Below are 21684 nucleotides of genomic sequence, written 5' to 3' on the forward strand. Positions count from 1 at the left end.
GATCTGTGAAGTTATTTGGTTTTTCAAAATTATTTTTCAAAGACTGGGTCCTGAAAAAGGGACTCTCTTTTTTTGCTGAGTTTATATTGTGGGAAAATACAAATGCATCAACGCTTGTATCATGTTTTATTATAATACTGTATGTTTTGATCACATTTTTTTACTGTATTGAATTGCATTGCAGTTTATTATTGTTACAATGGTCTTCATGCTGTTGAATAGACTGACGAATGTAATAAAATTCAGTATTTTTCATGTTTTAAATTTTTACACCACAGTTATTTTGTTTAGTTAAACTACCTTTAAAAATGGTTACTTACTTTAAAGACTGTAATAAATGATATGCTATTTGTACATCTCAATATTCAGCAATGTTGTCAGAAGTAATAACAAAATCTCTTTCATTTGAATGGTTTGCCCTTACCAAAAAGGCGTCCTCGTCTTAAACAATTGGCGGTGCATTGTGGGATATAACAAACATATGCTGACTTCGGATCAGTGAAATGCATGCTCAGTTAATGCTTTTGCCTGTGCGTTTTGCTCTACAAACTGGTCCTGGATCAGTTAACCAATTCTTCACCCGGAAATGTATCTCGAGGTTCATTTCGAAGCAGACAGCTGTAACCAACCTCAGCTGAGCTGAACATTTGTCAACAATAGTTTAATTAGACCAAACGAATTGAAGCGTTACCTGGTATAAGAGACCTTTGCCGAATATAATTCGGCCTTTGTGTATTTTTCAAGCTGCCATCATTAGCATTTTAGAACATTGTCAAAATGAATGTGACACTTGCTGTCAAGCAGTATATCTCCAAAATGATAGAAAACAGCGGACCAGGGATGAAGGTTCTGCTCATGGATAAAGAGACGGTAAGTAATTGTAGCTAGAATGGTTACAATGTAGTAGTTCTAACGATGTAACGTTACAGTGGTTACAATGTATCAGGTTACTTTTGTTGATATCCATTGTCTATCAGAGACAGACACGTTGAAGGGACAGAACCTTGAGTTATTCAACAATTCCTGGGAAATGTTAATAATATAGATAGGAGAACCAAGATTTTTGATAATGTCATAAGGTCTGCAGCTATTCCCATTGGAAGTTGCATAGGAAAAAGATCAGAGAGGTGGATAGGCCTGCATCATTTGGACTCAAGACCATATTCAGGACTGTAACCTTTCAGCTGTCACAACCAGTGATGGAAGGAAAATAATGAATCTCATTAATCTCTTTGCAAAATCTCTGGCTCAGGTCAAAAGGAATGTACTGCACCACATGCCTATTTGTTTGTGTTTGTCTCATCAGACCAGCATCGTCAGTGTGGTCTACACTCAATCTGAGATACTACAGAAGGAGGTCTACCTGTTCGAAAGAATCGACTCACAGAATCGAGACAACATGAAGCACCTCAAAGCCATCTGCTTCCTCAGGCCAACCAAGGTGCCCCAGTCACTGTATACACCTTGTAGCCAGCCTTTGCTCTGCATTAAAGGTCCAATTAATCTGTTTTTATCTCCATATCAAATCATATCTGAGAAACAACTAAGTAACTTTCTATGATTGTTTTCATTTAAAAAATATTAAAAAATAAACAAATAGCTCCTTGGCAATTTCACCATGAAAGGCCAAAACAGATTCGGGCGGTCTTTTCAAACAGCTCTTACACTAAAAGGGATAATCTTTTTCACAAATTCACAGTATTATTCCAACCTCATAGTGTGGAATTATATATTAAACACAGGGGGGAAATCATGTTTTTGACTGCACCAGGCCTTTAAGACTTTAGCTTACACATTCTGTATCTACTGGATTGTGTCCATCCATAACTGTATGAATGCATATTTCAACTGCTTCATTGTACCTATACCGAATGTACACTCCATATTGCATTGCATCCATACACTGTGCACTATTTGGAGGCAAAATACTTTAGTTGTGCTCAATTTTGGATTTGTATTGACACCCCTGACTTTCTCTCTGCCCTCTTTACAGGAGAATGTGGAAAATCTGATACAGGAGCTCCGGCGACCCAAGTACAGTGTCTACTTCATCTGTAAGGATTTCTGCACTGTTGTTCAAATCATATGGTTCAATGTTCTGATTCTTGTGAATGTTTTTAGATAGTCCTTGTTATCTGTATTTGATCTAAGATCTTATGTCTCAGGATCATTTATATGGTTTAGAACTATAGACTCAACATTGATTGCCCATGCATCAACAGCGAATTATGACAACTCAGTAATTTCATGGTGACGGCAATTGCCCATACAGAAAAAATAATATATTGACACGTGTTTTAACAACATGTACAGTGCCTTTTTGGAAAGTATTCAGACCCCTTGACCTTTTCCACATTTTGTTAGGTTACAGCCTTATTTTCCCCCCTCATCGATCTACAAACAATACACCATAATGACAAAGCAAATACAGGCTTTATACATTTTGGCAAATGTGTAAAAAAATATATATATATTACATTCACATAAATATTCAGATTCTTTACTCAGTACTTTGTTGAAGCACCTTTGGCAGCAATTACAGCCTTTAGTCTTTTTGGGTATGACGCTACAGGCTCGGCACACCTGTATTTGGGGACTTTATCCCAATCTTCTCTGCAGATCCTCTCAAGCTCTGTCAGGTTGGATGGGGATCGTTGCTGCAAAGCTATTTTCAGGTCTCTCCAGAGATGTTCGGTTGGGTTCAAGTCCGGGCTCTGGCTGGGTCACTCAAGGACATTCAGAGACTTGTTCTGAAGCCACTCCTGCGTTGTCTTGGCTGTGTGCTTAGGGTCGTTGTCCTGTTGGAAGGTGAACCTTCGCCCCAGTCTGAGGTCTTGAGAGCTCTGGATCAGGTTTTCATCAAGGATCTCTCTGTACTTTGCTCAGTTCATTTTTGCTTTGATCCTGACTAGTTTACCAATCCCTGCCGCTGAAAACCATCCCCACAGTATGATGCTGCCAGCACCATGCTTGACCGTAGGTATGGTGCTAGGATTCCTCCAGACGTGACGCTTGGCATTGGGGCCAAAGAGTTCAATCTTGGTTTCATTAGATCAGAGTATGTATCTTGTTTCTCATGGTCTGAGAGTCCTTTAGGTGCCTTTTGGCAAACTCCAAGCGGGCTGTCATGTGCGTTTTACTGAGGAGTAGCTTCTGTCTGGTCACTCTAACATAAAGGCCTGATTGGTGGAGTGCTGCAGAGATGGTTGTCCTTCTGTAAGGTTCTTCCATCCCCACTGAGGAACTCTAGAGTTATGTCAGAGTGACCTATGGGTTCTTGGTCACCTCCCTGACCAAGGCCCTTCTCCCCCGACTGCTCAGTTTGGCTGGGCGGCCAGCTCTGGGAAAAGTCTTGGTGGTTCCAAACTTCCACTTAGGAATGGGCCACTGTGTTCTTGGGGACCTTCAATGCTGCAGACATTTTTGGTACCCTTCCCCAGATCTGTGCCTCGATACAATCCTCTCTCGAGGCTCTACGGACAATTCCTTCTACCTCAAGGCTTGGTTTTTGCTGTGACGTGCACTGTCAACTGTGGGACCTTATATAGACAGGTGTGTGTGCCTTTCCAAATCCAAAACATCTCAAGGATGATCAATGGAAACAGGATGCACCTGAGCTCAATTTTGAGTCTTATAGCAAAGGGTCTGAATACTTATGTAAATAAGGTATTTATGTTCTTTATATTTAATACGTTTGAAGATGTCCATAAATAATCCCTAACCAAATTTACTGATGGAAAGTTTATGGAAAGTTTCAAATTGTGATTGACAGCTCGGGAAAATAGATTTACATACATTCTACATTCAAGTGTCATTTTGAAACACCTCAATTATTTTTTACTATGTTTCATAAGTGGCAGGTAGGCTATACCTCAAAAGCTGCAGAATTTATTTTCAACTACAACTCAATGATCCAACTTTTGCATGCAAAACGCCATTTTTGGTACTTTAGCAATAGGTTCCCAGAGGTCAATAGATACTCAACATTATCATTGAGGTAGAGAAGGTTGTGAGGTGTATTTTTTTCAAATATATGTGCATATATTTTATTTATTTATAAATTTGATCAATACATTTCCCAAATATATTGAAATATATTCAGATTTTATTGAAATATATTCAAATATATTTTTCCGTATGGGTGACATCCTCCTCATAATCCTTTTTAGACTTCAGCAACGTCATCAGTAAGAGTGAGATAAAAGCCCTGGCCGAGGCGGATGAACAGGAGGTGGTCGCAGAAGTGCAGGTACTTCTATACTTTTATTTGTATAGTTATTTTGGTAGAATGATGCTCCATAGGTTTATCCTACTTGTCCTAAATCTAAATGTTGTATCATTTCTAGTTAGAACCCCTTTACGCTACATGTAGTCTTGTAATAGTAGAAATGAGTATGAGATATCCTTTGACATTTTAAACTGGAAATGAATAAGTTCTCTCATATGACTGCAGGAGTTCTATGGAGACTTCATTGCTGTGAACCCACACCTTTTCTCCCTCAACCTCAGTGGTGTGGCAAGGGTAAGACATGCAAATAGGCCATGACGCTTTAGATATGTGACAGTTTATAAAGTGAACCATTATTCATCTGCATTGATTTTAGATTAACGTTTTCTATTTGTCTCTGCGTATGTCATATTTCCTCTGTATTTTTGATCTATTTACAGAGTGCATTCTTATCTCGTGTGTGTGTGTGATGTGTGTATTGCAGGGTCGTAGCTGGGAGCCAACTCTCCTGCCACGTACCACCCAGGGTCTGACCTCGGTGCTGCTGGCCCTGAAAAAATGTCCCATGATCCGCTACCAGCTGTCCTCAGACATGGCCAAGCGACTGGGAGAGAGCGTGAAGGTGACTAATATCACATGCACACCTATCACACGCACATACACACACACGCAATCTCACTACCCATCTCCTCCCCCAGCAAATAATCACCAAGGAGTATGAGCTGTTTGACTTCAGGAAGACAGAGGTGCCTCCTCTCCTGCTCATCTTGGACCGCAGCGATGACGCCATCACCCCACTACTCAACCAGGTCAGAACTAAGAGTCAGGGTTGTATTCAATATGCACAACAGAAGTAAATGCTCCAAAACTAAGTGAAACTAAGTGTTATCTGAATTTTTTGGGGAACTAATAGAAAATCATTTCTAAGATAATCTACTTAGATAATATATGTTTGGTATACATGTTTTCTAGCCAGGGACCAGACTGAGCGTTTTATCAGTCGGGAACTCAGGCTACATTATTACAAAAGATAGGCAATGACCAGGTCATTATATTCATACTATGTACAGACAGTATATTCACATCATTCTGACGTGTACTGCAGCCTCTAATCACTTGGGGGCAGCAGAGTCTTGTACTTACATTTACCAAGCCTGCAACCTGCACTGTAAACTAGGTCATGTACTCAAGGCCCTTTGTGTCACAGCTAATGAACCAATCTTTAGCTCATTAGACAAGCTAATCAATTGGTGAAACTACATATACTCTTCATCGCTGAAGGAATTTAGAGATGACATTTATTTAATTGTAGGTTTCATTGTTTTGGTTTCATTGTTTGTTTCCCTGCTCCATCTAGTGGACGTACCAGGCCATGGTGCACGAGCTGCTTGGCCTCAACAACAACCGCATTGACCTGTCCAGAGTCCCAGGGATCAGCAAGGACCTGAAGGAGGTGGTGCTATCTGCAGAGAATGATGAGTTCTATGCCAATGTGAGTCTCTGGGCCTGGTTCCAATTCTGCACAAATGTGCCCTTTGGCTTTGAAATGGTCCCATTGGGCCGGCTGGCTGGTAGCCTAGAGCAGGACATAAATGATTGTAAAAACACCAGTATTATAGCACCAAGCGATTTTAATTTTTGAAATCTGTTCCAAACTATTCCCATGCATAATAGATAGATATGTGATCATGTACAAATGTAAGCAAGATTTGAAATTATTATGTTTCCTTCAAATGTTATATCTATTTGGGCTTCTTGCAGGTCAATTTGCAGTCTACACATTTTTTGTAATTATGTTCCGGCCCCCTGACCATCCACTCAAGAATAAATCGTCTGTGGCTTTTTATTTTTTATTTAACCTTTATTTAATCAGGTAGGCTAGTTGAGAGCAAGTTCTCATTTACAACTGCGACCTGGCCAAGATAAAGCATAGCAGTGTGAACAGACAGCAACACAGAGTTACAAATGGAGTAAACAATAAACAAGTCAATAACACAGTAGAACACTGGAGTGATAAATTATCAGATGGTCATGTGCAGGTTGAGATACTGGCGTGCAAAAGAGCAGAAAAGTAAATAAATTAAAACCGTATGGGGATGAGGTAGGTAAATTGGGTGGGCTATTTACCGATGGACTATGTACAGCTGCAGCAATCGGTTAGCTGCTCAGATAGCAGATGTTTAAAGTTGGTGAGGGAGATAAAAGTCTCCAACTTCAACGATTTTTGCAATTCGTTCCAGTCATAGGCAGCAGAGAACTGGAAGGAAAGGTGGCCAAAACAGGTGTTGGCTTTAGGGATGATCAGTAAGATACACCTGCTGGAGCTCGTGCTATGGGTGGGACTTGCCATCGTGACCAGTGAACTGAGATAAGGCGGAGCTTTACCTAGCATGGACTTGTAGATGACCTGGAGCCAGTGGGTCTGGCGACGAATATGTAGCGAGGGCCAGCCGACTAGAGCATACAGGTCGCAGTGGTGGGTGGTATAAGGTGCTTTAGTAACAAAACGGATGGCACTGTTATAAACTGCATCCAATTTGCTGAGTAGAGTATTGGAAGCCATTTTGTAGATGACATCCCCGAAGTCGAGGATCGGTAAGATATTCAGTTTTACTAGGGTAAGTTTGGCGGCATGAGTGAAGGAGGCTTTGTTGCGAAATAGAAAGCCGATTCTAGATTTGATTTTGGATTGGAGATGTTTGATATGAGTCTGGAAGGAGAGTTTACAGTCTAGACAGACACCTAGGTACTTATAGATGTCCACATATTCTAGGTCAGAACCATCCAGAGTGGTGATGCTAGTCGGGCGTGCGGGTGCAGGCAGGGAACGGTTGAAAAGCATACATTTGGTTTTACTAGCGTTTAAGAGCAGTTGGAGGCCACAGAAGGAGTGTTGTATGGCATTGAAGCTCGTTTGGAGGTTAGATAGCACAGTGTCCAAGGAAGGGCCAGAAGTATACAGAATGGTGTCATTTGCGTAGAGGTGGATCAGGGAATCGCCCGCAGCAAGAGCAACATCATTGATATATACAGAGAAAAGAGTCGGCCCGAGAATTGAACCCTTTGGCACCCCCATAGAGACTGCCAGAGGACCGGACAACATGCCCTCCGATTTGACACACTGAACTCTGTCTGCAAAGTAGTTGGAGAACCAGGCAAGGCAGTCATTAGAAAAACCGAGGCTACTGACTCTGCCGATAATAATATGGTGATTGACAGAGTCGAAAGCCTTGGCCAGGTCGATGAAGACGGCTGCACAGTACTGTCTTTTATCGATGGCAGTTATGATATCGTTTAGTACCTTTAGCGTGGCTGAGGTGCACCTGTGACCGTCTTGGAAACCAGATTGCACAGCAGAGAAGGTACGGTGGGATTCGAGATGGTCAGTGATCTGTTTGTTGACGTGGCTTTCGAAGACCTTAGATAGGCAGGGCAGGATGGATATAGGTCTGTAACAGTTTGGGTCCAGGGTGTCTCCCCCTTTGAAGAGGGGGATGACCGCGGCAGCTTTCCAGTCCTTGGGGATCTCAGACGATATGAGAGGTTGAACAGGCTGGTTAATAGGGGTTGCGACAATGGCGTCGGATAGTTTCAGAAATAGAGGGTCCAGATTGTCAAGCCCAGCTGATTTGTACGGGTCCAGGTTGTGCAGCTTTTTCAGAACATCTGCTATCTGGATTTGGGGAGGCTTGGGCGAGTAGCTGCGGGGGGTGGAGCTGTTGGCCGAGGTTGGAGTAGCCAGGAGGAAGACATGGCCAGCCGTTGAGAAATGCTTGTTGAAGTTTTCGATTATCATGGATTTATCGGTGGTGACTGTGTTACCTAGCCTCAGTGCAGTGGGCAGCTGGGAGGAGGTGCTCTTGTTCTCCATGGACTTCAGTGTCCCAGAACTTTTTGGAGTTAGAGCTACAGGATGCAAATTTCTGCTTGAAAAAGCTGGCCTTTGCTTTCCTGACTGAATGCCTGTATTGGTTCCTGACTTCCCTGAACGGCTGCATATTGCAGGGACTATTCAATGCTATTGCGGTCCGCCACAGAATGTTTTTGTGCTGGTCGAGGGCAGTCAGGTCTGGAGTGAACCAGGGGCTATATCTGTTCTTAGTTCTGCATTTTTTGAACGGAGCATGCTTATCTAAGATGGTGAGGAAGTTACTTTTAAAGAATGACCAGGCATCCTCAACTGACGGGATGAGGTCAATATCCTTCCAGGATACCCGGGCCAGGTCGATTAGAAAGGCCTGCTCTTAGAAGTGTTTTAGGGAGCGTTTGACAGTGATTAGGGGTGGTCGTTTGACTGCGGACCCGTAGCGGATATAGGCAATGAGGCAGTGATCGCTGAGATCCTGATTGAAGACAGCGGAGGTGTATTTGGAGGGCCAGTTGGTCAGGATAATGTCTATGAGGGTGCCCTTGTTTACAGATTTAAGGTTGTACTTGGTGGGTTCCTTGATGATTTGTGTGAGATTGAGGGCATCTAGCTTAGATTGTAGGACTTCTGGGGTGTTAAGCATATCCCAGTTTAAGTCACCTAACAGAACAAACTCTGAAGCTAGATGGGGGGCGATCAAATCACAAATGGTGTCCAGGGCACAGCTGGGAGCTGAGGGGGGTCGGTAGCAGGCGGCAACAGTGAGAGACTTATTTCTGGAGAGATTAATTTTTAAAATTAGAAGTTCGAACTGTTTGGGTATGGACCTGGAAAGTATGATGTTACTTTGCAGGCTATCTCTGCAGTAGACTGCAACTCCTCCCTCTTTGGCAGTTCTATCTTGACGGAAAATGTTATAGTTGGGTATGGAAATCGCAGAATTTTTGGTGGCCTTCCTAAGCCAGGATTCAGACACAGCAAGGACATCAGGGTTTGCAGAGTGTGCTAAAGCAGTGAGTAGAACAAACTTAGGGAGGAGGCTTCTGATGTTGACATGCATGAAACCAAGGCTTTTTCAATCACAGAAGTCAACAAATGAGGGTGCCTGGGGACATGCAGGGCCTGGGTTTACCTCTACATCACCTGCAGAACAGAGGAGGAGTAGAATGGGGGTGCGGCTAAAGTCTATCAAAACTGGTTGCCTAGAGCGTTGGGGACAAAGAATAAAAGGAGCAGATTTCTGGGCATGGTAGAATATATTCAGGGTATAATGCGCAGACGGGTATGGTGGGGTGCGGGTACAGCGGAGGTAAGCCCAGGCACTGGGTGATGATAAGAGAGGTTGTATCTCTGGACATGCTGGTTGTAATGGGTGAGGTCACCGCATGTGTGGGAGATGGGACAAAGGAGGTATCAGAGGTATGAAGAGTGGAACTAGGGGGTCCATTGTAAACTAAAACAATGATAACTAACCTGAACAACAGTATACAAGGCATATTGACATTTGAGAGAGACATACAGCGAGGCATAAAGTAATCACAGGTGTTGATTTAGAGAGCTAGCTAAAACAACAGGTGAGACAACAACAGCTAATCAGCTAACACAACAACCGCAGGTAAAATGGCGATGACTAGGCAGAGAGGGTCGGATTAACTACACACAGAGCCTGAGTTCGCGGCTGGGGCCGACAGATAAAAAATAAATAAACAGAATGGAGTACCGTGATTAATGGACAGTCCAGCAGGCATCAGCTATGTAGCCAAGTGATCATAGTGTCCAGGGGGCAGCAGTAGATGGAACAGGGGAGCCCCACTACGCAAGCGACACGGCGTTTAAAGTTAGTAGCGTCTGCTCTGGCTTAATCTAGCTGATGATCCCTTGCCTAAAGGTTAGGAACGCTAGCCAGCAAACCTCTTTAAGAAGACTCTGAATGAAAAAAAGGGCAGAATGTGTAGCGGCCGGTCAATGGGGAAGGTTAAAGAATTCCGACAGGGCCAGATGTTGGCTAACAACTTCCAATTCACTCTCACATTCTCTTATTCAGAATCTGTACCTGAACTTTGGAGAGATTGGCACAAACATCAAGAACCTGATGGAGGACTTTCAGAAGAAGAAGCCCAAGGAGCAACAGAAGCTGGAGTCCATCTCTGATATGAAAGTGAGACCTGGGCACTGTTGTCCCACTAGAACTCAATTTCCCAGCATGTCCTGTAGCAGTTGCTCATTTAGAACCACTAATACGTCTCAGCCACATTGGTTAATAACCACTCGGAATTAGATAAATTATGTCTTAATTCCAATAATGATACAAACCACAAATAATAATTGCTGCAAGTTTAAGAAATCTTTCTGTTTTCTTCTTTTTAATCATTCCCTCTGTTTTTCTATGCAGGCGTTTGTAGACAACTACCCCCAGTTCAAAAAGATGTCGGGTACAGTGTCGAAGCACGTGACTGTGGTGGGCGAGCTGTCTCGCCTGGTGAGCGAGAGGCACCTGATGGAGGTGTCAGAGCTGGAGCAGGAGCTGGCCTGCCAGAATGACCACTCAAGCGCATCACAGGTAAGACTCTGCTCTGGAGTTAAAAGGATACTTTGGGATTTTGGCAATGAGGTCCTTCATTTACTTCCTCAGTTATTTCTCTGTGTCCAGTATGAAGGAAGTTAGAGTTAGGTTTGCATGCTAGCAGATACCCATAGACTTCCAGTCATTGCACTAATGCTAATTAGCGTTGGCTTGAGAAACTACCTCTAACTTCCTTCATAATGGACACAGAGACAAAAATGGTATCCACAAGTTCAACTGACTCTGAGTGGATAAAGGGCCTCATTGACAAAATCCTGATGTATCCCTTTCAGGCCAATTTCCACAATTCATACAGTAAAATTACATGTGATTCAGGTATTGACTTTAATCACCATTTAGGAATTGTGGATTTGCCTTTTATTTCAAATGACAATGCATTCGGAAAGTATTCAGATCCCTTGACTTTGTTACGTTACAGCCTTATTTTAAAATGGATGAAATTGTTTTTTTTACTCATCAATCTACACACAATACCCAGTAATGACAAAGCAACACCAGGTTTTTAGAAATGTATTAAAAATTCAACATTGATATGACATTTCCATTTGTATTCAGACTTTGTTGAAGCACCTTTGGCAGCGATTACAGTCTTCTTGGGTATGACACTACAAGCTTGGCACACCTGTATTTGGGGAGTTTTTTTCCATTCTTCTCTGCAGATCCTCTCAAGCTCTGTCAGGTTGGATGGGGAGCGTCACTGCACAGCTATTTACAGGTCTCCAGAGATGTTAGATCTGGTTCATGTCTGGGCTCTGGCTGGGCCACTCAAGGATATTCAGAGACTTATCCCAAAGCCACTCCCGCGTTGTCTCGGCTGATGTCCTTTTGTAAGGTGAACCTTCACCCCAACCTGTGCCTGGTTTCCTCCAGACGTGATGCTTGGCATTCCGGCCAAAGAGTTCAATCTTGGATTTATCAGACCAGAAAATCTTGTTTCTCATGGTCTGAGAGTCTTTATGTGCCTTTTGGCAAACTCCAAGCGGGCTATCATGTGAGCTCTGTCAGAGTTACCTCCCTGACCAAGGCCCTTCTCACCCGATTGTTCAGTTTGGCTGGGCGGCCAGCTCAATGAAGAGTCTTGGTGATTCCAAACTTATTCAATTTAAGAATGAATGAGGCAACTGTGTTCTTGGGGACCTTCAATGTTGCAGAAATGTTTTGGTACCCTTCCCCAGATCTATGCATCGACACAATCCTGTCTCGGAGCTTTATTGACAATTCCTTCGACCTCATGGCTGGGTTTTTGCTCTGACATGCACTGTCAACTGTGGGACCTAATATAGACAGGTGTGTTCCTTTCCAAATCATGTCCAATCAATTGAATTTACCACAGGTGGACTCCAATCAAGTTGTAGAAATATCTCAAGGATGATAAATGGAAACAGGATGCACCTGAGCTCAATTTCGAGTCTCGTAGCAATGGGTCTGAATACCTATGTAAATAAGGTATTTCTGTTTTTCATTTTTAATAAATTTGCTAACATTTCTAAAAACCTGTTTTTGCTTTGTCATTATGGGGTATTGCGTGTAGATGAGGAAAAACAATCATTTAAACCATTTTAGAATAAGGCTAAAACGTAACAAAATGTGGAAAAAGTCAAGGGGTCTGAATACTTTCCGAATGCACTGTATTTTATTTTTCAATTTACCTGTAGGAAACATTTCTGTTGTTACTAATTGAGTTTCCTGAATTGGCTGTTGAAATGAATCAACACTACAACCCTGCTCTGCACTGACTTGGTGCCAGAGACTGACTAGAATCACACTACTAGATTCTGTATGTAGATGAAACGCATGTCAAATATGAACCAGGCAGAGACTAGACACTGACCAGACACAGGCCTGAAATAGACATGACATGTGGTAGACCGGTAGACAAAGAGCAGGCATCAGACCGAACTGCCCAGCATGTAAATGTAGGGGTCCTATCACTGTCAACAATGAACATGTGACATCACATGTTTTTTTTCTGGAGGGGGCTTACAGCTCAATGCTTTATTATACCATAACACACACAGTTCACATAAAAGCATTAAAAAATACACAATTTTTCCTGTTTGTTGAAGAAGAATACAGCCTACTGCTGTATTGTATATTGACTTGGCCACTTGTAATAATAAGTGACTTTCAGAAAACAATAGAACACTGCACATAGAAATCATAGTGAAGTGTCATTGAAAATAAATAATTTAAGTCTGTATTAAAGGCTATGGAAATTATAGTCCCTGTTGTTCTGCAGAATGTGCGTCGGCTGCTGCAGAACCCGCGGGTGAGCGAGATGGACGCGGTTCGCCTGGTGATGCTGTACGCACTGCGCTACGAGAGACACAGTAGCAGCATCCTGCCGGGCCTCATGGAGGAGCTCAACAGGAAGGGCGTGTCAGAGAAGCATTGCAGGGTAAGGGAACATTCTATACTGTACAACTACCTGGCCCTTGGCAATATGAGGACTGTATACTACCTTGCCCTTGGCAATATGAGGACTGTATACTGCCTGGCCCTTGGCAATATGAGGACTGTATACTACCTGGCCCTTGGCAATATGAGGACTGTATACTACCTGGCCCTTGGCAATATGAGGACTGTATACTACCTGGCCCTTGGCAATATGAGGACTGTATACTACCTGGCCCTTGGCAATATGAGGACTGTATACTACCTGGCCCTTGGCAATATGAGGACTGTATCCTACCTGGCCCTTGGCAATATGAGGACTGTATCCTACCTGGCCCTTGGCAATATGAGGACTGTAAACTACCTGGCCCTTGGCAGTATGAGGACTGTATACTGTTGTTGTACCTGTCTATATATTATGTGGAGGATGTTATTATTTTGGGATTTGTCAATGCCTCTGAGGATAAATAAATATACGTTCAACTCAACAATGTACAATACAGTATGTTTAATGTATCTGTCTCACCAATCTAGGTGAAAACCAGGTTAGAAGAATCAACGTATGCCTGTTTATCCTGTTTAATCTTTTACCTCAGATGGTAACGTCCATGGTGGAGTATGGAGGGAAGAGGGTGAGAGGAAGTGACCTCGTCAACCCCCAAGATGCAGTCGCCATCACCAAACAGTTCTTCAAGGGGCTGAAGGTACACCGTTCTCTCCACAATTTAGACAGATACTAGCTGGAGTTGTGTGTCCATCTATCCATCCTCGACCAGTTTCTAATAAAACACCTTTGTTTTGTGTGTGTGCGTGCGTGTCTCCAGGGAGTTGAGAATGTATACACGCAGCATGCACCGTTACTGCAGGAGACCTTGGACCAGCTGATTAAGGGGCGGCTGAAGGACAGTCATTTCCCCTACTTAGGACCCAGCTCCCTTAGAGACAGGTAGAGTGACACACACACACTTAGACACAACCTCAGACCCTACACCTGTATAGCCAAACACACACACTGTTACTGATGCGTGTGTTACTGATATGTAAAAACACATATTCTGTGTGTATGAGCACGGATAGGCTTACGGTTCATCACCATTATTGGATTACTCCAACCAGATGATAGCCTATCAGGGGTAACCATGTATTTCATCTTCAGGCCACAGGATATCATAGTCTTTGTCATCGGAGGGGCCACCTATGAGGAGGCACTGGCGATCTATAACCTGAACCGCACCGTGCCTGGGGTTCGGATCGTACTGGGCGGCACCACCATCCACAACACCAAGAGGTCAGAATCATCAACCACACCTCGTGACCGTTTCGCCTCAGTCCAATTACATCCAGACATAGCCATTAGACATCCATTATTTGATACCAGGTCAACACATATAAAAATGGCTTAACCCCTTAGTCAATGTTCCCGCCCTGCGGAAATCTAATTAGCATAATAAAAACATCCCTGTTAAAATACGTCTTTGTAAGATGGAGATATCTGCATTTTGCATGGGATGCGTTGCAATCCACTGCATCCGCCAATGGTGGCCTTCCGCATCTGCGGTGGAAGGTGGCTGAGCTACAGAGGTGTTTGTCAGACCATGAGACATCCTGAAAATCGGTCTTCTCACGAATACTTCTGTAGCGTCTGAACGGTTTGGCCTAACTAATATGACCACTCTATGGACAGATGAGACTCTCCCGAATACGATGGTGTTCTCCGTTTTGCTCTACGACCCCACAAGCGTCACGGGACTCGTCTGAAGTCGGTACCTCCAATCTGCTAACGTCTGTAGCATCCGAACAGTTTGGGCTACACACACATATGACCCCTCTATGGAACGGGGAGACTCTCATAAATGTCAATTTGGTTTTGCTTTGTTCTAGGACGTCGACAAGACTAATCTGAAGGTAGCCCGGTACCAGATAAATATTAATGGAAGTATAAACTGAGTGTACAGAAAATATTGAGTTGCACCGCCGCTTTGCCCTCAGAACAGCTTCAATTCGTCAGAGCATGGACTCTACAAGGTGTCAAGTGTTCCGCTGGGATGCTGGCCCGTGTTGACTTCAGTGCTTCCTACAATGTCATGTTTGCTGGATGTCTTTTGGGTGGTGGACCATTCTTGATACACACGGGAATCTGTTCAGCGTGAAAAACCCAGCAGCATTGCAGTTCTTGACACAAACCGGTGCGCCTGGCACTAACTGCCATACCCTATTCAAAGGCACTTCAATATTTTGTCTTGCCCATTCACCCTCTGAATGGCACACGCACAGAATACATTTCTCAATTGTCTCAGGACTTCAAAATAGTTATTTTAACCTGTTTCCTCCCCTTATTGATGTCACTTAAATCCACTTCAATCAGTGTAGATGAAGGGGAGGAAACAGGTTAAATAAGTATGTGCATAATGTTTTGTACACTCAGTGTATACGGAAGTAGTTTAGTGCCAATTTCTTTGTTAAATATGGGTAAAAATATATATAATAATTCCCTGATCTTACTAATAGCACTCAGATATAGGACAGAGAATTTAAAATGAACTTTTTTATTACATTTTTTTACTATATTTTTTTCCCATGTATGAATCTGTTATTCAATGCATTTCTGTGGGCTAATGGCATTAAGGCCAAATTCAGTGTTTCATCAGATATATATACAGTACCAGTCAAAGGTTTGGACACACCTACTCATTCCAGTTTTTTTATTTTGACTATTTTCTACATTGTAGAATAGTAGTTAAGACATCAAAACTATGAAATAACCCATATAGAATCATGTAGTAACCAAAAAAGTGTTAAAGAAATCAAAATATATATTTAGGTTCTTCAAAGTAGCCACCCTTTGCTTTGATGACAGCTTTGCACACTCTTGGCATTCTCTCAACCAGCTTCATGAGGAATGCTTTTCCAACAGTCTTGAAGGAGTTCCCACATATACTGAGCACTTGTTGGCTGCTTTTCCTTCACTCTAATGCAGTGTTCCATCACTCTCCTTCTTGGTCAAATGGCCCTTACACAGCCTGGAGTTGTGTTGGGCCATTGTCATGTTGAAAAACAAATGATAGTCTCAAATTTGGACTCATCAGACCAACGGACATATTTCCACCGGTCTAATGTCCATTGCTTGTGTTTCTTGGCCCAAGCAAGTCTCTTCTTATTATTGGTGTCCTTTAGTAGTGGTTTCTTTTCAGCAATTCGACCATGAAGGCTTGATTCTCAGTCTCTTCTGAACAGTTGATGTTGAGATATATCTGTTTCTTGAACTGTGAGGCATTTACTTGGGCTGAAATTTCTGAAGCTGGTAACTCTAATGAACTTATCCTCTGCAGCAGAGGTAACTCTGGGTCTTCCTTTTTTGTGGTGGTCCTCATGAGAGCCAGTTTCATCATAGCACTTGATGGTTTTTGCGACTGCACTTGAAGAAACTTTAAAAGTTCTTTAACAGTTTCAGATAGACAGACCTTCATGTCTTAAAGGAGTGATGGACTGTCGTTTCTCTTTCCTTATTTGATCTGTTCTTGCCATAATATGGACTTGGTCTTTTACCAAATAGAGCTGTCATCTGTATACCACCCCGACCTTGTCACAACACAACTGATTGGCTTAAACGCATTTAGAAGGAAGGAAATTCCACAAATTAACTTTTAACAAGCCACACCTGTTAATTGAAATGCATTCCAGGTGACTACCTTCATGAAGCTGGTTGAGAGAATACCAAGAGTGTGCAAAGCTGTCATCAAGGCAAAGGGTGGCTACTTTGAAGAATTTCAAATATAAAATATATTTTTGAGTTGTTAAACACTTTTTTGGTTTTGAGTTTTGATGTCTTCACTATTATTCTACATTGTTGAAAATAGTAAAAATAAAGAAAAACCCTTGAATGAGTAGGTTTGACCAAACTTTTGACTGGTACTGTACATGTAACCTACTTGGACACCAGGTCCCCACATTTCCCACTCTCCCACACCGAATAGCTTGAAGCCACAGTGTTTTTCTCGCAGGCTCTATTTCCCTACGTGGGAGCATTGCGAACCGTAGGCCGTGATTTTCCGACTTGGTTACATGTACATTGAACAACACAGCATCTTTTTCTTTTACATTTTTTTTTATTTCTGTATAACAAAAAATCGACAAGAAGTTGGAAAATAATGTTTGCGTTCCCCAATTTGTGATTGAGGGGAATTCCTTCTTATGACGTGAATTTCGACTCGGGGTCACCTGGGAGTCAGTGTTCTGGTAGTCAGTGTTCTGTTCTGTACATAGAGTGTAGGCCACATTTGAATGTCATTTTTTGTAATGACTTCACTAATGTTAAAGTTTCGGCATTTCGGTTTTTGTTAAATTTACTGAAATAACTTCAATGTTAAAGGGGAATTTTACTCGATAACCATTTCACTCATTAAAATGTTTTTTGAGTAAAATGTCCCTTTCTGCAACTTTTCTACTCATGGGGGCGGCAGGTAGCCTAGTGGTTAGAGCGTTGGACTAGTAACCGAAAGGTTGCAAGATCAAATCCCCGAGCTGACAAGGTACAAATCTGTCTTTCTGTCCCTGAACAAGGCAGTTAACCCACTGTTCCTAGGCCGTCATTGAAAATAAGAATTTGTTCTTAACTGACTTGCCTAGTTAAATAAAGGTCAAATAAAAATGGGGGTAAACTTTTTAGATGACGACTAAGGATATTAGTTGTGTTCTGTATGGTTTACTATGTCCATGTTATCCCTTGGTTGCAATGGAGTCGCCTGAAGAGTAATTCAACTTGCATTCCTCTTTTGAACCTTAGTTGTTCTTTGTGTTGTGCGACGATGTAGAATCAAGGCCCTTTCTCTGAAAAGCAGTTCTTTCTTGACTCTCTCTCTCTATTTCTCTCTGACTGTTTTTGCTGAATGAAGGTTCTCTCTACACACAGCCTCTCCCCCTCTCCCTTTACCTCTACTCCTCTCCCTCTATCTTTCGCTTTTTATCTCTCTGTCTGACTGGCTGTGTTGGCTGAATAAATAATTGTATACATCTATATATCTTTCTCTCTCAGGCTGAGCTGAATAGAACATTGTGTGATTACGTAACACGGTGGTGCTCAGGAGATGCGTCCGTGCTCTTTTTGTGATGCCCCTTCTGACACTCCTGTGTGGGATCGCCCCTCTTCTCTTTCATCACGGGGTCTGGAGACACACACACACACACACACACACACACACACAGATGTCAAACCATACATTTTTCTCCCGGTTATATGATAACTTAGTGGTCCTCGTCAACTGTTGATGAAATTCCAACTCGAGCAGGGTGAGATTGACCAGGTGTTACCTGAGAAGTGATTTAGCCAAGAGAGACCAACGCTCCCTGTTTGCAGTGCTATTACATCACCCGGGTTGCTAAGCAGCACCTACTGTATGTGCTGAGTGATGATGCTCCTTGGCCCTGTTTTTCACATTTTATCACGGAGCGCTTGCTGATGCCCCTCAGGTGAAGTGTCTCCCACACCGGTTTATGTAACACTGTCTTAAACTTTCCACTTCTGGGAGTTCAACTTCCAACTGTCTTTCTCTGGTCCTGAGGCGTTTGGTGTTGTACTGCAGCAGTCACTGTTGTGCTGTTAAGGTCATGGGTGCACCTTTTTTAGCGTGCCGTTGCTGTCCCATTCTAGTGAAATGCTGATTCTCGCTGTATATGAGTTGTTTACATTTTAGTGTTGTGACATTCTCTGTTTTGCCTGTCACAAGCAGGCTTGTTTATATAAGCGGATGTTGACATAGTGTCACGTGTTCATATTTCACATCTATGCTGTATTTTCATTACATTTTAGAGATTTTAAAAATTCTGCCAGTTTTATAGTTATAATCTGAGGGCAGATTTTAGGTATGCAAGATAGATGCCATCTAGATACCGTCTCCTGCCGCTGTGACATTGAGTAACCCATAGGTTGCAGAGGGGGTCAAGGCAAGTTGTTGCCCTCCTGCCTGGCTGGCCCTGGCTTCTAACTCTTCTGTGTGTTGCTTGGGAGGTTTGGTTCAAGCGAAAAAAAAGTCCATGATCTGAAGTCCATGATCTGAAAATGGCAATGCACATTCATTTTTCTTTTATTCATTTTTTATTTAACTAGGCAAGTCGGTTAAGAACAAATTCTTATGTATAATGACGGCCAAACCCGGGCGACGCTTGGCCAATTTGTGCACAGCCCTATGGGACTCCCAATCACGGCCGGCTGTGATACAGCCTGGATTCGAACCAGGGTGTCTGTAGTGACACCTCAAGCACTGAGATACTGTACCTTTGACTGCTGCGCCACAAGTAGTCTTCTTCTGACATCTACATACACGTTATTTAATAACCCTTTAATGTTGGCTGTGACGGCACGTCCCATGCTTTTTTTAGCTCATAGCCGCAGTGTGTGGTACATTTGAACCATGATCTACCCATTCACCCAGAGGCACTGTAAGCCAATATGAATGGGGCTCTTAAATGCGTCTTTTAAGCTTCTTCCCCCCTTTTGTACTGCATGAGTCACTCGCTGCCCATAGGTACTCACGAGCTGTTTCATGATGATGCTCCCTGCAACCAGCCACACAAAGACACAATAAACACATTTGGGGGATTTGTCCAGGCCACCCTGTACTGCTGTGTGCTGCCCCACTGGGCCAAAAGCTGGAGATATATGCCTACCAATAAAGGACCAGTACCATTGTCACTGCAGGTGTCAGTATCTCCCTTTGAAACCAGGACTGGTATTGGATTATAATATGGCTGATTGAATGATACCACGTTGCACTCTTGTGCCGTTTGAACTTTAACCTCAGGGAAAAAATGTTTTTTAAATGTGTAGATGGGTGGATAGTAGGTTATCTGACCTAGGACCTAGACCATGTGTTTAGTCACTCGTTGATATAGGCTAGTTGCCCAGAGCAGGCTATGTTAATGGAAACCCACTGAGAACAGATGAATATTAGCTAATGTCACGCTGGTATCCCTGATATATCACTGCAATACTTTGAAATTACTGCTCTGTCAAAAGTCAAAATGACGGTCTTTCATTGGCAGAGGACTGTAAGAGAGACAAGACGGCTGCTCTTTAGAGCCTTGCCTTTCAGGGTGAGAAGAAGCCTAAATGTCTCTTGTGTCGTTTGCAATCACACCTTAAAATGTCTTGGCTTGATCAGCTAACAGAAATAGGTATTTTGACATTTCTCTAGTGGGTCTTTTTTTTTTTTTGGCCATGTCTCAAACATATCCTTTCTTTACAGACCGGAACCCTAGTGACACACACTGACACTGTGTGTGTGTATCTGTCAGTGTCACAGGGCTGGGACTGAGGTAATCGTGTCTGTCATATTGGCTTCTGTTTTTAGATTAAAATGTATTTTGAGAGTCACAGAGATGTTGATGTACTGCTCATGCTTCTCTCAGCTCGTGAGGAACTAACGGAATGATGTGTTCCTTTTCTGCCCTCTCGCACAGCTTCCTGGAGGAGGTGACATTGACGGCGGCTGCAGGCCAGGCCGAGAGGCTGCAGAGGGCGGGTGGTCATCCAAACAGACGCTGAATGTTTGTCGCCCCCCCCTCCACACACACACTCTCACGATATCTTGTGTCCGTTCCCTATTGGTATCACTAGCCCATGCTTTAGTTCATGAAGGTGTCCCACTAAAAACATTCCAGTGTGTTCAGCTGTCACCACCACACTGCTGGACTCTTTATCAACCCCTTAAAAACTTGTTGTAACTGGGGCAATTAACTCCAACCAAATGAACATGTAACTCAATTAGACAGTCAGGTTACCTAACCCTGGGAACTAAAACAATCTGTTCCCCCACTTAACTAGGTTACCGAGTGGCTGACTTGTGACTGAACGGAACACTCTCAATGTTGGTGTCTAACATTTGAACCTATTGCAATGTCACATTTCCATCTTAAATTGAAGTAGAAAACTCCAGTCTTATATTAGACCCTTATTTAATTACTGAAAACAGAAGTGACACGACCTTTGAGTCTTGTTTATTTTAAAAGTGAATATATGGGCCCAAAAATGTATAACATTTCTCTCTAAGATTACAATATGTACCGTGTATGTTTTTCTTCTTTGCCTATGTACATTTCCACATGCTATGTACATGTTGTTCAAACATACTGCTTTTGAAATGAGTGTGAATATTTTCAAGAAAATACCAATAAAGAGTGAAATGTTGTGTCCCTCATTTATCTTTGGGATTGTACAAATGTCCTGTTATGGTGTAATCGATTTTCCTTTCCATCACCCATTTCTTGTGGCAGTTGATGGAAATAGCCCTGACTGTTTTGATTTCATTCATAAGTAGTGTTATTGTGCACAACTTTCTCCCTTGATCAATAATGATAACATAATCCTGTTCCCCCATCCAATTCCATTATGCTAAGCCAAACGCTCTCTGAACATCTTATGAGAAATGCCCCTCTGTTGTACTTTTCGTTTTTACAGTATTTCCTGCACCGTGTTTCAGCTATGACATGAAAGTACAGATTGTAAACTGTATCTACTGTTGGCTGTGTTTGGTCTTTGATTGTGGGTTAGTATGATTTGCTCTGGTTCAACACCCCCCACAACAAACAACCCAAACATGTTTGGCAGCCAATGTT

General features: G+C 42.6%; 1 protein-coding gene across 1 annotated transcript; it reads left to right on the plus strand.

Moving 5' to 3' along the window:
* The first annotated feature begins 581 nt into the window (after positions 1-581).
* On the plus strand, positions 582-21266 carry LOC112229754 (vacuolar protein sorting-associated protein 45). The gene is made up of 15 exons (XM_024395767.2): positions 582-870; positions 1307-1441; positions 1994-2054; positions 4170-4249; positions 4454-4522; positions 4713-4850; positions 4927-5037; positions 5586-5720; positions 10141-10254; positions 10489-10656; positions 12920-13078; positions 13671-13778; positions 13899-14020; positions 14231-14362; positions 20530-21266. The coding sequence occupies exons 1-15, from the start codon at positions 778-780 to the stop codon at positions 20612-20614; spliced, it is 1710 nt and encodes a 569-aa protein (XP_024251535.1). The 5' UTR covers positions 582-777; the 3' UTR covers positions 20615-21266.
* The last annotated feature ends 418 nt before the right edge of the window (positions 21267-21684 follow it).

This window comes from Oncorhynchus tshawytscha, linkage group LG31 (genome assembly GCF_018296145.1).
Source record: "Oncorhynchus tshawytscha isolate Ot180627B linkage group LG31, Otsh_v2.0, whole genome shotgun sequence".
NCBI classification, from domain to species: domain Eukaryota; kingdom Metazoa; phylum Chordata; class Actinopteri; order Salmoniformes; family Salmonidae; genus Oncorhynchus; species Oncorhynchus tshawytscha.

Excerpts from the sequence above, each read along its gene's own strand:
- LOC112229754 (XM_024395767.2), top strand. The coding sequence starts at position 778 with ATGAATGTGACACTTGCTGTCAAGCAGTATATCTCCAAAATGATAGAA. Across the intron at positions 4,250-4,453 it reads AGGTGGTCGCAGAAGTGCAG|GAGTTCTATGGAGACTTCAT; the intron begins GTACTTCTATAC and ends ATATGACTGCAG. Across the intron at positions 4,851-4,926 it reads GACTGGGAGAGAGCGTGAAG|CAAATAATCACCAAGGAGTA; the intron begins GTGACTAATATC and ends CTCCTCCCCCAG.